The sequence below is a fragment of the Protomyctophum parallelum genome (assembly GCF_964188405.1).
Source record: "Protomyctophum parallelum genome assembly, chromosome: 1".
NCBI classification, from domain to species: Eukaryota; Metazoa; Chordata; class Actinopteri; order Myctophiformes; family Myctophidae; genus Protomyctophum; species Protomyctophum parallelum.
Window position 1 is genome coordinate 1,379,466 of NC_139697.1, and position 14,818 is coordinate 1,394,283.

A 14,818-nucleotide genomic window follows, 5' to 3' on the forward strand; every position below is an offset into this window, starting at 1 on the left:
TTCTTCTGTTTATAATCTAAACACTGTGACACGTTTAAAAAGTGTTACAGGGATTAAACATGTTCTTCTGTTTATAATCTAAACACTGTGACACGTTTAAAAAGTGTTACAGGCGATTAAACATGTTCTTCTGTTTATAATCTAAACACTGTGACACGTTTAAAAAGTGTTACAGGCGATTAAACATGTTCTTCTGTTTATAATCTAAACACTGTGACACGTTTAAAAAGTGTTACAGGGATTAAACATGTTCTTCTGTTTATAATCTAAACACTGTGACACGTTTAAAAAGTGTTACAGGCGATTAAACATGTTCTTCTGTTTATAATCTAAACACTTTGACACGTTTAAAAAGTGTTAGAGGGATTAAACATGTTCTTCTGTTTATAATCTAAACACTGTGACACGTTTAAAAAGTGTTACAGGGATTAAACATGTTCTTCTGTTTATAATCTAAACACCGTGACACGTTTAGAAAGTGTTACAAATATGTGTTTAAAACCGTTTATAACCCAAATGCTTGGGTTTAGTCATGACCTCCTTTCCACCGGTTAACTTGTTTTAGGTTCTTTGGATAATTGGTGGGAAAAACTAGACCTATTTATATTAAATTGTTTATAGGATCAATACAAGTAAATTATTACATGATAACCCTTCCACAGTAGTAGCTTTTTCATATTTTCCTACATAATGCCTCTTTTTCATATTTAAAACTGTAAAAATTTGTAATGCTTTGTGTAAGTACCCAATTGGGGAAGTTTGATGGTGATAACACTCTAATATAGGTATGGTTTTGCTCCACTCAATTCATAATTAATGTCTCATAAAATAACTGAACCGCTTCCCTTTGGGAAACGTGTGCACTGCAATGGGGTAATGTTGTGTTCCTGTTCTGTTGTGTATATTTATGTTTTGTTTGTCACTGATGTGTTGTGTGTATCTCTGTGCGTGTGTGTGTGTGTGTGTGTGTGTGTGTGTGTGTGTGTGTGTGTGTGTGTGTGTGTGTGTGTGTGTGTGTGTGTGTCTGTGTGCCTGTGTGTGTGTGTGTCTGTGTCTGTGTCTGTGTCTGTGTGTCTGTGTGTCTGTGTGTCTGTGTGTCTGTGTGTCTGTGTGTCTGTGTATCTGCAGCAGGGGTGGAAGACCAAGGAAAATGTCTCTTATGGACAATAAAGTTTACCTTGACCGTGACCTTGACCAGGCTTTCCTCCGAGGTGGGAAGTCTGTCGACGCGAGGTGAGGGTTAGGGTTAAATGGACAGGTATGACGGGGTTAAATGGACAGGTATGACGGGGTTGATGTGGTTAAATGGACAGGTATGCTGGGGTTGATGTGGTTAAATGGACAGGTATGATGGGGTTGATGTGGTTAAATGGACAGGTATGATGGGGTTGATGTGGTTAAATGGACAGGTATGCTGGGGTTGATGTGGTTAAATGGACAGGTATGATGGGGTTGATGTGGTTAAATGGACAGGTATGCTGGGGTTGATGTGGTTAAATGGACAGGTATGATGGGGTTGATGTGGTTAAATGGACAGGTATGCTGGGGTTGATGTGGTTGATGTGGTTAAATGGACAGGTATGCTGGGGTTGATGTGGTTTAATGGACAGGTATGCTGGGGTTCATGTGGTTAAATGGACAGGTATGCTGGGGTTCATGTGGTTACGACAGGCCATCCACTCAGCCCTGCAAGCTGCACTTTATGCTGTGGTCATCTCAGGGTTAACAAGCATGCAGCGCCAAGTCATAAAATACATTTTTTTTTAAAACAAACCAAAACAGAGTGAAAAGAAAACATAATATTGGGCTTTTAGGTCATTCAACAGAAAATGCACACTTATAAATGTTTAACAATTTCATGATACTTAAAAACATACTGGCAGTATTTTAAACATGAACCACTCGAGAAAAACAACATCCCCAAAACATGGTCTTTTTCACGTCAAGGACCCCCAAATTGACACTAATGAGCCCCGCGGACCCCCATTTGAAAAACATATGCCAGGGACCCCCCCCCCATATGAGAAGACCCCCAGGGACCCCCATTTAAAAAACATATGCCAGGGACCCCCATGAGAGGATCTGTACGGCTCTAGCAGTGATTCTCGACCCGTTTAATTCCAAGGACCGCCAGTTTGACATGCATTTAGTCTACCCCATTCAATGACATGTCTATCTCTGAGACCCCACTTTATAATTATTGTAAAATCAATGTTACTTTAACTCTGAGAGTGTTATTTTAACTCTGAGAGTGTAAGAAAAAATAAAGGGAAGCTCCGCACACTCAGATCTGCGCACAATTCATTTATTTGGCAAGCTTTCGGTCTATACCAGGGGTCTGCAACTGGCTCCCTGTAGCATTAAAAGTAGCAATACATTATTTTTCATTTATGGTTTCTGTAGGAGGCCAAACGTGACAAGCATTCTTAATATTTATTCTACACATTTTTACAAAATTGGAAAACTTAACTAAACTAAAATGTGCGTCATAGCATGCGACACACTCAGTGCCGTGCCAGCCAGGTGTCTATTATAAACAAACCGAAACCGGTGGGTGTGTGAGGCTGCTGCCTGCTACGCTATGGCTTCTACAGGGAGAGAAATAAAGATAGCCGACGAAAAACAGAGGATTTAACAGTTCGTGGACAGAGGCTTTTGCCTTCACAGCCAATGCAGATTGACTGCCTGTATGTTTAATCTGCAGTGAGAAGCTATCAAACAACAAAAAAAGTAACGTTGAAAGACATTTCCAGGGAAAGCATGCTAAATTATGCTAGTTTCGTTGCAACCCGGGAGATAATAAAGCTTGGCAAGCTGCATTATAATGTGTAATTTTCTTTGCAGCTCCAGATAGATTTTGAATTTATTTTTGGTCGAAAATGGCTCTTTCAACATCTTGGGTTGCCGACCCCTGGTCTATACTGACCTCCTTCAGGCATCAGGCAACTCTGAGAGTGTACAAATGGAATCCACACACTCTGAGAGTTACAGACCCATCAAGGGTCCATTTGGTTACAAACTATCATTTAGCTGCACGGGGACCCCCTGGATCTCCCTCAGGGACCCCTGGGGGTCCCCGGACCCCACTTTGGGAACCCCTGAACTAGACATCCCCAAACCTAACCTATAGCGGTCAGGTTCCTGCTATAGGCCTTACCTCTGAACCCCTGAACCAGACATCCCCAAACCTAACCTATAGCGGTCAGGTTCCTGCTATAGGCCTTACCTCTGAACCCCTGAACTAGACACCCCCAAACCTAACCTATAGCGGTCAGGTTTCTGCTATAGGCCTTACCTCTGAACCCCTGAACCAGACATCCCCAAACCTAACCTATAGCGGTCAGGTTTCTGCTATAGGCCTTACCTCTGAACCCCTGAACTAGACATCCCCAAACCTAACCTATAGCGGTCAGGTTTCTGCTATAGGCCTTACCTCTGAACCCCTGAACTAGACATCCCCAAACCTAACCTATAGCGGTCAGGTTCCTGCTATAGGCCTTACCTCTGACTCCTCTGACTCTAATCTTCCATACAGTAAGTTCCAGATTCATATCCAGGCAGTGATGTTAATCTGGCCATTAACCCATTTTGGGCGGGGGACCCATTTTGGTGTTAGCATCACGTTATGCTTTAGCTATTGAAAAATAGCAGATCTACAAGCTCATAGCGCGCCACAAGCTTGTAGGTCTGCTATTTTTGAAAAAATCGAAGAACGACTGACATTGAAGACATTTTTAGAATCTGATCTCAGGTCAGAATGGATGTAGAAGACATTTTTTAGAATCTGATCTCAGGTCAGAATGGAAAACTGTCAGGATGTAGAAGACATTTTTAGAATCTGATCTCAGGTCAGAATGGGTTAAGTGGTTAATAATATCATGTTTGGCACACAGAGGAATGGAACATTGCCTCACTGTAATACATGTACGTACAGTAATACTATACATGCCAGGAGGGGAAATATTAATATGAAATACAACCACTTTCTTTGACATAATGTTTGGCAACCACTGATGTGCAGTGGCAGCTCTGGACTGACTGACTGACTGACTGACTGACTGACTGGCTGGCTGGCTGGCTGGCTGGCTGGCTGGCTGGATGGCTGGCTGGCTGGCTGGCTGGCTGGCTGGCTGGCTGGCTGGCTGGCTGGCTGACTGGCTGACTGGCTGGCTGGCTGGCTGGCTGGCTGGCTGGCTGACTGACTGACTGGCTGACTGACTGACTGACTGACTGCAGCAGATGTTAGGTGTGAACTTGCTACAACATGGTAGCTCCACAGCTCCAGGCTGTTAGAAAAGGTACTTTTACTTGGATATACTTTAAGTATATTTTGATGCCTTTTGTACATTTTTGGAATACATTTTCTTAAAGACTTCTTCCACTACACTCTCCCTCCCTCCCTCTCTCTCTCTCCCTCTCCCTCTCTCTCTCACTCCCCCCCCCCCTCTCTCTCTCTCTCTCTCCCACTGGGCAGCACACCTAAACCTAACCTTAACCCTCACCCTAAACCTAACCTCCCACGGGGCAGCACACCTAAACCTAACCTTAACCCTCACCCTAAACCTAACCTCCCACGGGGCAGCACACCTAAACCTAACCTTAACCCTCACCCTAAACCTAACCTTAACCCATGTCTAACCAATGACTATAGTCTAAACTAAGTATGCCCCCCCCCCCCCCCGTGGGACAAGAAATTATCTCTCAATCTCATCTCATCTCACAACCTTGAAGCTGAAACATCGTCTGCCAACAGAAAGCATATACAGTTATTACTCATCAGGTCCACACACGCACGGACGCACACACACACACACATGCACACACACACACACACACACACACCCTCACACACACACACACACACACACACACACACACACACACACACACACACACACACACACACACACACACACACACACACACACACAGTACATACATACAAAGCCCATAAAACACAGTTTTACAGCCACGCCCCCTTGATGGCCTTTTTACGAGAGTACCTTGTGAAGTGGCAGCGATCCACCCGCCCACTCATCAATCAATCAATCAACCAATCAATCAATCAATCAATCAATCAATCAATCAACCCCGCCCACACGGTGAGGTGGTTGGAAAGGAGAATCATAAACGCTGACGTCTAAATCACCTTTTCATGTCAAGAACCCCCACATTGACACTAATCAGCCCCGCGTTCCCCCATTTATAAACATAATGCCAGGGACTCTCAACCCGTTTAATTTCAAGGACCCCCAGTTTGAAATGCATTAGTCTACGGACCCCCCCCCCCCCCCCCCCCCCCCAGAGTTAGTGTCAAAGTGTCCTTGAGCAAGACTCTGAACCCCTGATTGCTCCCGGTGTGCAGGTTGGTGCCTTGAATGCTTTCCTCGGCCATCTGTGTGTGTGTGTGTGTGTGTGTGTGTGTGTGTGTGTGTGTGTGTGTGTGTGTGTGTGTGTGTGTGTGTGTGTGTGTGTGTGTGTGTGTGTGTGTGTGTGTGTGTGTGTGTGTGTGTGTGTGTGTGAGAGAGTGAGTGAATGGGTGAATGCAATGCACAATCTATGTTAACTGGCATATAACCGCATCAAGCTACTGAATTGGAGCAGTTATCAATCATACCAAAATATAAACTAGAGACATGTAGGAATACAAAAATACAAAACCCTTAGGCCTTATTGGTACCAAAACCTGTCTCTGCCCATGGACTAATAATGTATGTAGGTTCACTAGGCTGGCTGTTATCTGCACATTTCAAAGTGACAATGAATGCATTGACTTTTAACGATGCTGTGGAAACGTGTGTTGACCCTTTACGACCAGCAGAGGGCGGTGTTTCTGTAGATTTCCTGACATTAACAGGTTCTAAATAGTTGTGTGAGCTCTCTGACTGACTGAGGATGAGACAGAAGCTTCTATCTCACAGCCGGGGAGCCATTATTCATATCATATTATAGAGAGATCTCTATGTATTGTCCCATTATTATTATTATTATTATTATTATTATTATTATTATTATTAGCATTTCTTACACGGCTTGGTCGAATGCTTGGTTCTGCAGAGACCGCCAAACGACATAATTCTCTTTTTGAGGGGTGACTAACCGCTCCGTTACATTACATTACATTACATTACTCTACTGTTCGCCGTGAAATCTGAATCCCCCCCCCCCCACCGCCCCCCCCCCTTTCCCCTCACTGTATATGTTTAATTTCTTTTCCCTTTTTGCTTCCTTTATGATGAATTCCTGTTCTGTTCTTTGTCTATATAGAAGTGTCTATTTGTACGTCTCTATAATATGTTTTGATGAATTGAACAATGTGGACCCTGTTGTAAACAAGTGTAATGCTTAATTGGGTCGTCCACTCACAGTTGACAGTCTTTGTATTGAGTTTGTGCTTGAAATGTACTGTAATTCTGCAAACTAGTTAATAAATATTTCAATCAATCAATCAATCAATCAATCACATCTGCAATGTATGAACGAATGAACCATATTGTAAAGCGCTTTGAGCACTTGGAAAGGCACTATAAAAATGCAATTCATTATAATGTATGTATGTCTGTGTCAGTGTCTGATTGATTGATTGAAATCTTTATTAACAGTTTGTAGAATTTACAGTACATTTTAAGCACAAACTCAATACAAAGACTGTCAACTGTGAGTGGACGACCCACTTAAGCATTACACTTGTTTACAACAGGGTCCACATTGTTCAATTCATCCAAATCTGTGTCTTTCTATCCCGGTCTGTCCCTGTGTCCCTGTCCCCTGTGTCTGTCCCTGTGTCTGTGTCTGTCCCTGTGTCTGTCCCTGTGTCTGTCCCTGTGTCTGTCCCTGTATCTGTGTCTGTCCCTGTGTCTGTCCCTGTATCTGTCCCTGTATCTGTGTCTGTCCCTGTATCTGTGTCTGTCCCTGTGTCTGTCCCTGTATCTGTCCCTGTATCTGTGTCTGTCCCTGTATCTGTGTCTGTCCCTGTGTCTGTCCCTGTGTCTGTCCCTGTGTCTGTCCCTGTGTCTGTCCCTGTGTCTGTGTCTGTATCTGTGTCTGTCCCTGTATCTGTGTCTGTCCCTGTATCTGTGTCTGTCCCTGTATCTGTCCCTGTATCTGTGTCTGTCCCTGTATCTGTGTCTGTCCCTGTGTCTGTCCCTGTCCCTGTATCTGTCCCTGTATCTGTGTCTGTCCCTGTGTCTGTCCCTGTATCTGTGTCTGTCCCTGTCCCTGTGTCTGTCCCTGTATCTGTGTCTGTCCCTGTATCTGTCCCTGTGTCTGTCCCTGTATCTGTGTCTGTCCCTGTATCTGTCCCTGTGTCTGTCCCTGTGTCTGTCCCTGTATCTGTCCCTGTCCCTGTATCTGTCCCTGTCCCTGTGTCTGTCCCTGTATCTGTGTCTGTCCCTGTATCTGTGTCTGTCCCTGTGTCTGTCCCTGTATCTGTGTCTGTCCCTGTATCTGTGTCTGTCCCTGTATCTGTGTCTGTGTCTGTCCCTGTCCCTGTATCTGTGTCTGTCCCTGTATCTGTGTCTGTCCCTGTCCCTGTGTCTGTATCTGTGTGTGTCCCTGTATCTGTGTCTGTCCCTGTGTCTGTGTGTGTCCCTGTGTCTGTCCCTGTATCTGTGTCTGTCCCTGTGTCTGTCCCTGTCCCTGTGTCTGTGTGTGTCCCTGTGTCTGTCCCTGTGTCTGTCCCTGTATCTGTGTCTGTCCCTGTATCTGTGTCTGTCCCTGTGTCTGTCCCTGTATCTGGGTCTGTCCCTGTGTCTGTCCCTGTATCTGTCCCTGTGTCTGTCCCTGTGTCTGTCCCTGTATCTGTGTCTGTCCCTGTCTGTAACTTCTCCTCATCACTGGAACAACATGATACGTTCACCTCCTTTTCTCCTCAGTCCAGATGGGCCGTGTCCCTGTGTCTGTCCCTGTATCTGTGTCTGTCCCTGTATCTGTGTCTGTCCCTGTATCTGTGTCTGTCCCTGTATCTGTGTCTGTCTGTAACTTCTCAGTCCAGATGGGCCGTGTCCCTGTGTCTGTCCCTGTCCCTGTATCTGTGTCTGTCCCTGTATCTGAAATTGAAATGCGCCGTGAGCTTGGCGCATGTTGATCTCTGGCCAAAGAAACACTGCGACTCGAATCATAATAAAAATAATAATGATAATAATAACAGCCACTTGAAGACGGTATGGAATAGATACATGACGACAGTGTATACATGATTAAAGTGAAAAAGTAATAATTACAGTGTTCTGCAGACTACTGTAGCCTAACTGTACGGGACAGGCCGGGGCCTGGATCGAAGCAGCTTCGACATGTCCATCATAACATAAGCGTAGGCTACAGTATGTGTGAACTGTGAACGCTGAGCTTCACGGCGTGTGAATATTATGACCGACGTACGCAGGAAGGAATGTGTTTGAAAAGGCAGCTTACTAAAGTACACGGTATAGTGCATGTGGGTGGTTGGTTCGCAAAGCTGTATTAAAATAAATAATAATAATAATGTACGTCTCCCTGCAGGCCGAGACCCAAACTATATATAGGCACGTTTGTGGTTTAATACCACTATCGAGTTATCACAAAGAATATATGTTTCACAAGCATTCATTTTGCTGCTACAACAGTCATCAAACCTACAGTATGGAACGTTTTAAAGAGAGCCATTCATTAATAAGGGATAGTTCACATTTTTCTTTTAACTTAAGCTGTATATGAAATACTTGCCATTAATATAGTGGTTGCAACTGTATTTGACGATAAGAGTCCCGTGGTGGGAGTTCTGCTCTGGTTTTGGTCAATATTAAGTATAGTCCTGCATGGTCATTTTACCCTAGCAATTAGTTTTCAATTTCTTATTTTCTCTATTTATATACTGTGTTTGAAATGTATGCTGTTGTATTCACCCATTTGTTGTTTAGTGTTAACTGGGACTACCATCTCTGCTAAATCCGAAGTGTATTTACGCTATACATTCTTTATGTAATGTTCATTATTATGCTCTTTCTAGTCCTAATAAACAAATAAAAGTAAAGAATGACCTTCCCACTGCAGTCAGAACTGCAGCCTCACCTTCTGCCATAGTCTGAAAACCCACCTCTACAGACTCCATATCATGTCCCCATAGCACTTACATTAACCTCAACGACCTTACAGGCGTATGCAAAGACTCAAAAGTATGTCATTTAAATATCATTTTATGTAGACAGCACTCTGCACTGTAGACTGTAGTTTCATTGTACAGATAGTCTACTTATAGGAGCCATTATGATGGTGCTATATTATTGGTTGGGTTGGCATATTATTTTTGAACACTTGGTGGCGGGCGTTAGATTTGACAGCACTGGGTGTGTATTTTAGAGGGTCACTCAGGTGCACTAATCAGATCCGATGGGACACAGGAGGGGACGGTGGGAGCACACCGCTTCTGACCAGCAGATAGGACACAGGAGGGGACGGTGGGAGCACACCACTTAATACCAGCAGCAGCGGAACAGAGACAGACACACTTATACAATAACTTCACTGGTATGTTCATTTCAACTGCTCAACAAATACACTAAAGCGGGATCTAAGACTGTTAATACTCGTAGGATCACTCCCAGCACCACATGTGACGCAACACGTGCAAATATATATTGGAAGGTGAAAGATTGCCGTTACACTAATGTTAAGACAGATGTTAGGAGGTTCTTAGCTTGCTTATTTTTATTTTTTTTACTTACTTTTTATCCCACAAATTTGTAACCCATTTTTCACCCCTGTGTCAATTATCTAATGTGATCCTGGGCTCTACACACCCTCCACCAACCTAGTCCCCATATATGGGGGACAAGGGGAGACCAACCTAGTCCCCATATATGGGGGACAAGGGGAGAGCAACCTAGTCCCCATATATGGGGGACAAGGGGAGACCAACCTAGTCCCCATATATGGGGGACAAGGGGAGAGCAACCTAGTCCCCATATATGGGGGACAAGGGGAGAGCAACCTAGTCCCCATATATGGGGGACAAGGGGAGAGCAACCTAGTCCCCATATATGGGGGACAAGGGGAGAGCAACCTAGTCCCCATATATGGGGGACAAGGGGAGAGCAACCTAGTCCCCATATATGGGGGACAAGGGGAGAGCAACCTAGTCCCCATATATGGGGGACAAGGGGAGACCAACCTAGTCCCCATATATGGGGGACAAGGGGAGAGCAACGGACTTGAACTCATGCTTCCTTCATGCCTGAGTGTCCAAGTCGCTCCTTTACACCTGACAGGGGGGAGTTTCTTATGATTCTAGATGACTATTTCTATGTATGTATGCTGTTCTTGCTTACTGTAAATCACTCTGGATTAAGAGCGTCTGATAAATGCCGTTTTGAGGCCAAGGAAAGCACCACCAGTCAGAGTGCTGTGCTAACAAAAACAACCTGATTAGATTTATTAGAAAGACACGCCATCTTTGTACAAATAGTTTTTTTTTTCTTCTTTTTTTACAACGTTTTCTAATAACAAAATAAATGTGAAATCAGAGACAACTAAACAACATCAGGGAACAACGGAAGGGTTTCTCCAGGGTCAGTAGGTGCTGGAGGGCATTTCAAAGGGATAATGTTGCGGGAAGTCGTGGATGACTTTGAGCGCTTCGTTGTACAGCTCCAGATCTGCAACGCAGAGGGAAAAACAAAGAGCATTTTAGATCAAAAGTTACAAAATAAATAATAAAAAGAAAAAAAAAGAATCGTCCAAAAATAGTTGATTTACAAGCTCTAATGTTTTCTTCCATGAAACGACACATGGGTGATTTTTGCCAGGAGGGTCAAAGGAAATGAAAGAAAACATATTTTGTGTGCACCGGCCCTCGCTCAAGGCACACATCTTCTATTATAATTCTTTTAGGGTTATGGGGGGCGTAGGGACACACACAACAAAGATTACAGGTTGTAATTATCGCCTACAATAACGTGTGTACATCTGTGAGAAGTCAATGGATTATACAGTTATACAACATAAACCAATAATACTATTAACCCATTCTGACCGGGCACCCATTTTGGTGTTGGCATCATGTTATGCTTTATCTATTGAAAAATAGCAGATCTACAAGCTCATATCGCGCCACCGAGTGGCGCGATACGAGCTTGTAGGTCTGCTATTTTTTTGAAAAATCGAAGGACAACTGACATTTTCAGAATCTGATCTCAGGTCAGAATGGGTTCATCAGACCAGTGTGTGTCCGGCGGAAACCTCATATGAATCTGATCTCAGGTCAGAATGGGTTAATAATAGATCATCATCACGCGTCCATAGAAGACATGAAACAGAAACATGAGGTTTTTCAGAACACTGTCAGGATTTAGACCTTTCCTCAACAGGTTGATATAAACGTACCAAAGGTGATGCCCTTGTCCTCCCGCAGCACAGTGTAGGAGGTGGCCATGATGGTCCCCTTGTTGGACACCATCCCTATCACCTCCACAGCCCCGCTCAGCTCCTCTTCCAGCTGGTGGAGACATATTAAAACATATATAAAATATATACATAAAACATTCCCATCACGTCGGCCTCCAAACGACTCGATCTGTGATGAGCTGTTTATAATATCATTTAGAGTGGTATAAATGTCAATACAGTATAATATCATTTAGCATCTTTGTGACAGGCCTAAACATCCCTAGGTTGCTCTCCCCTTGTCCCCCATATATGGGGACTAGGTTGCTCTCCCCTTGTCCCCCATATATGGGGACTAGGTTGGTCTCCCCTTGTCCCCCATATATGGGGACTAGGTTGCTCTCCCCTTGTCCCCCATATATGGGGACTAGGTTGCTCTCCCCTTGTCCCCCATATATGGGGACTAGGTTGGTCTCCCCTTGTCCCCCATATATGGGGACTAGGTTGCTCTCCCCTTGTCCCCCATATGGGGACTAGGTTGCTCTCCCCTTGTCCCCCATATATGGGGACTAGGTTGGTCTCCCCTTGTCCCCCATATATGGGGACTAGGTTGGTCTCCCCTTGTCCCCCATATATGGGGACTAGGTTGGTCTCCCCTTGTCCCCCATATATGGGGACTAGGTTGGTCTCCCCTTGTCCCCCATATATGGGGACTAGGTTGGTCTCCCCTTGTCCCCCATATATGGGGACTAGGTTGGTCTCCCCTTGTCCCCCATATATGGGGACTAGGTTGCTCTCCCCTTGTCCCCCATATATGGGGACTAGGTTGCTCTCCCCTTGTCCCCCATATATGGGGACTAGGTTGCTCTCCCCTTGTCCCCCATATATGGGGACTAGGTTGGTCTCCCCTTGTCCCCCATATATGGGGACTAGGTTGCTCTCCCCTTGTCCCCCATATATGGGGACTAGGTTGCTCTCCCCTTGTCCCCCATATATGGGGACTAGGTTGGTCTCCCCTTGTCCCCCATATATGGGGACTAGGTTGGTGGAGGGTGTGTAGAGCCCAGGATCACATTAGATGATTGACACAGGGGTGAAAAATGGGTTACAAAATCGTGGGATAAAAAAAAATATATATATATATAAAAAAAAAAGAATGACATAGTGATCATAAGTGGGCATTTATGAGGAACACCACTGCCTGTACTGTACTGTACTGTACTGTACTGTACGCCAAAGCGGTAACACCCTAATGACGGACGTGGTTATTACATTAAAATGGTGTCATTCATTCATTCATTCATTCATTCCACTCACAGGTTGGTTGAGTTCGACAGCAGCGACCTTCCCTTCTCCATCTGACAGAGTGAAGGTTTTACCGCTCGGATGGACCTGCAGACAACCATATGACATCACAACATGACATCACAACACCACATGACATCATGACATCATCACAACATGACATCACAACACCACATGACATCACGACACGACAAAACAACACACCACAAATCACAACACAGGACATTAGTCCGACTATTAGTGATTCAGTGTCTCACATTGTTGTTTTAAAATGGTGGTATCTGACATGGGCCCTAGACTAGCCTAGAGGATATTATTTAGTATGTTATTTTAACAGGAAAGGAGACAATGATAGAGCTTTACATCAGAAACACAACTATTATTATGACATTTGAACCCTGATGCCTGTCAGTCACAATGTGGGACAGACAGGGTCTCAATGTGAACACTGATGCCTGTCAGTCACAATGTGGGACAGACAGGGTCTCAATGTGAACACTGATGTCTGTCAGTCACAATGTGGGACAGACAGGGTCTCAATGTGAACACTGATGTCTGTCAGTCACAATGTGGGACAGACAGGGTCTCAATGTGAACACTGATGCCTGTCAGTCACAATGTGGGACAGACAGGGTCTCAATGTGAACACTGATGCCTGTCAGTCACAATGTGGGACAGACAGGGTCTCAATGTGAACACTGATGTCTGTCAGTCACAATGTGGGACAGACAGGGTCTCAATGTGAACACTGATGCCTGTCAGTCACAATGTGGGACAGACAGGGTCTCAATGTGAACACTGATGTCTGTCAGTCACAATGTGGGACAGACAGGGTCTCAATGTGAACACTGATGCCTGTCGGTCACAATGTGGGACAGACAGGGTCTCAATGTGAACACTGACGCCTGTCAGTCACAATGTGGGACAGACAGGGTCTCAATGTGAACACTGATGCCTGTCAGTCACAATGTGGGACAGACAGGGTCTCAATGTGAACACTGATGCCTGTCAGTCACAATGTTGGACAGACAGGGTCTCAATGTGAACACTGATGTCTGTCAGTCACAATGTGGGACAGACAGGGTCTCAATGTGAACACTGATGCCTGTCGGTCACAATGTGGGACAGACAGGGTCTCAATGTGAACACTGATGTCTGTCAGTCACAATGTGGGACAGACAGGGTCTCAATGTGAACACTGATGCCTGTCAGTCACAATGTGGGACAGACAGGGTCTCAATGTGAACACTGATGCCTGTCAGTCACAATGTGGGACAGACAGGGTCTCAATGTGAACACTGATGTCTGTCAGTCACAATGTGGGACAGACAGGGTCTCAATGTGAACACTGATGTCTGTCAGTCACAATGTGGGACAGACAGGGTCTCAATGTGAACACTGATGCCTGTCAGTCACAATGTGGGACAGACAGGGTCTCAATGTGAACACTGATGCCTGTCAGTCACAATGTGGGACAGACAGGGTCTCAATGTGAACACTGAACAATTCGTGGGACTCCTAAAAAATATTGGAAATGAGGGACTGTCCGTCCTACAATAAGGGAGACATTATGATCACACACACACACACACACACACACACACACACACACGGAGCTACAGAATGAGCGTAGGGAGAGGGCACATATGGGGCTAATACACACACACACACACACACACACACACACACACACACACACACACACACACAGACCATGTTAGTCATCTCACCTTGTCCACTCGTCCTATGAAGGACACAGCCTTGTTGGTGTACTGGTTTAGCATGGAGGAGTTAACCCTGGTCTTAGGAGAGTCAAACACAGACATGATGAGATCTCTACTCTAATAAAGGATGTTATTCTGTCAGGATGTCTCTTCTAAAGATGTCCTCCGGTCTGTCCGTGGCGGGATGTCTCTTCTAAAGATGTCCTCCGGTCTGTCCGTCTCTTATTATGATCTAAATGTCTAATTATAAGGTGTTGTTTTTGTCAGATTATCTCCTGTAAATCTGTCCGGTCCGTGGCGGGCGCGGGTAAATAATGAACACACAACTGCCGCGAATGTTACCCGCGAAAAGCTGCCTAGTGGTCGCGTTGTGTTCGCGGGAAAGGCACGGCGCGTCCCGGGCGGGCGGGGGCGGTGGAACACAGCCTGTG

General features: G+C 45.0%; 1 protein-coding gene across 1 annotated transcript; it reads right to left on the reverse strand.

Moving 5' to 3' along the window:
* Positions 1-10,376: 10,376 nt before the first annotated feature.
* Positions 10,377-14,579, reverse strand: rpa3 (replication protein A3). The gene is made up of 4 exons (XM_083769965.1): positions 14,394-14,579; positions 12,676-12,750; positions 11,359-11,470; positions 10,377-10,631 (listed from the first exon to the last, which is right to left on the reverse strand). Exons 1-4 carry the CDS (start codon positions 14,487-14,489, stop codon positions 10,546-10,548), a joined length of 369 nt encoding a protein of 122 aa, XP_083626091.1. The 5' UTR covers positions 14,490-14,579; the 3' UTR covers positions 10,377-10,545.
* Positions 14,580-14,818: the final 239 nt, after the last annotated feature.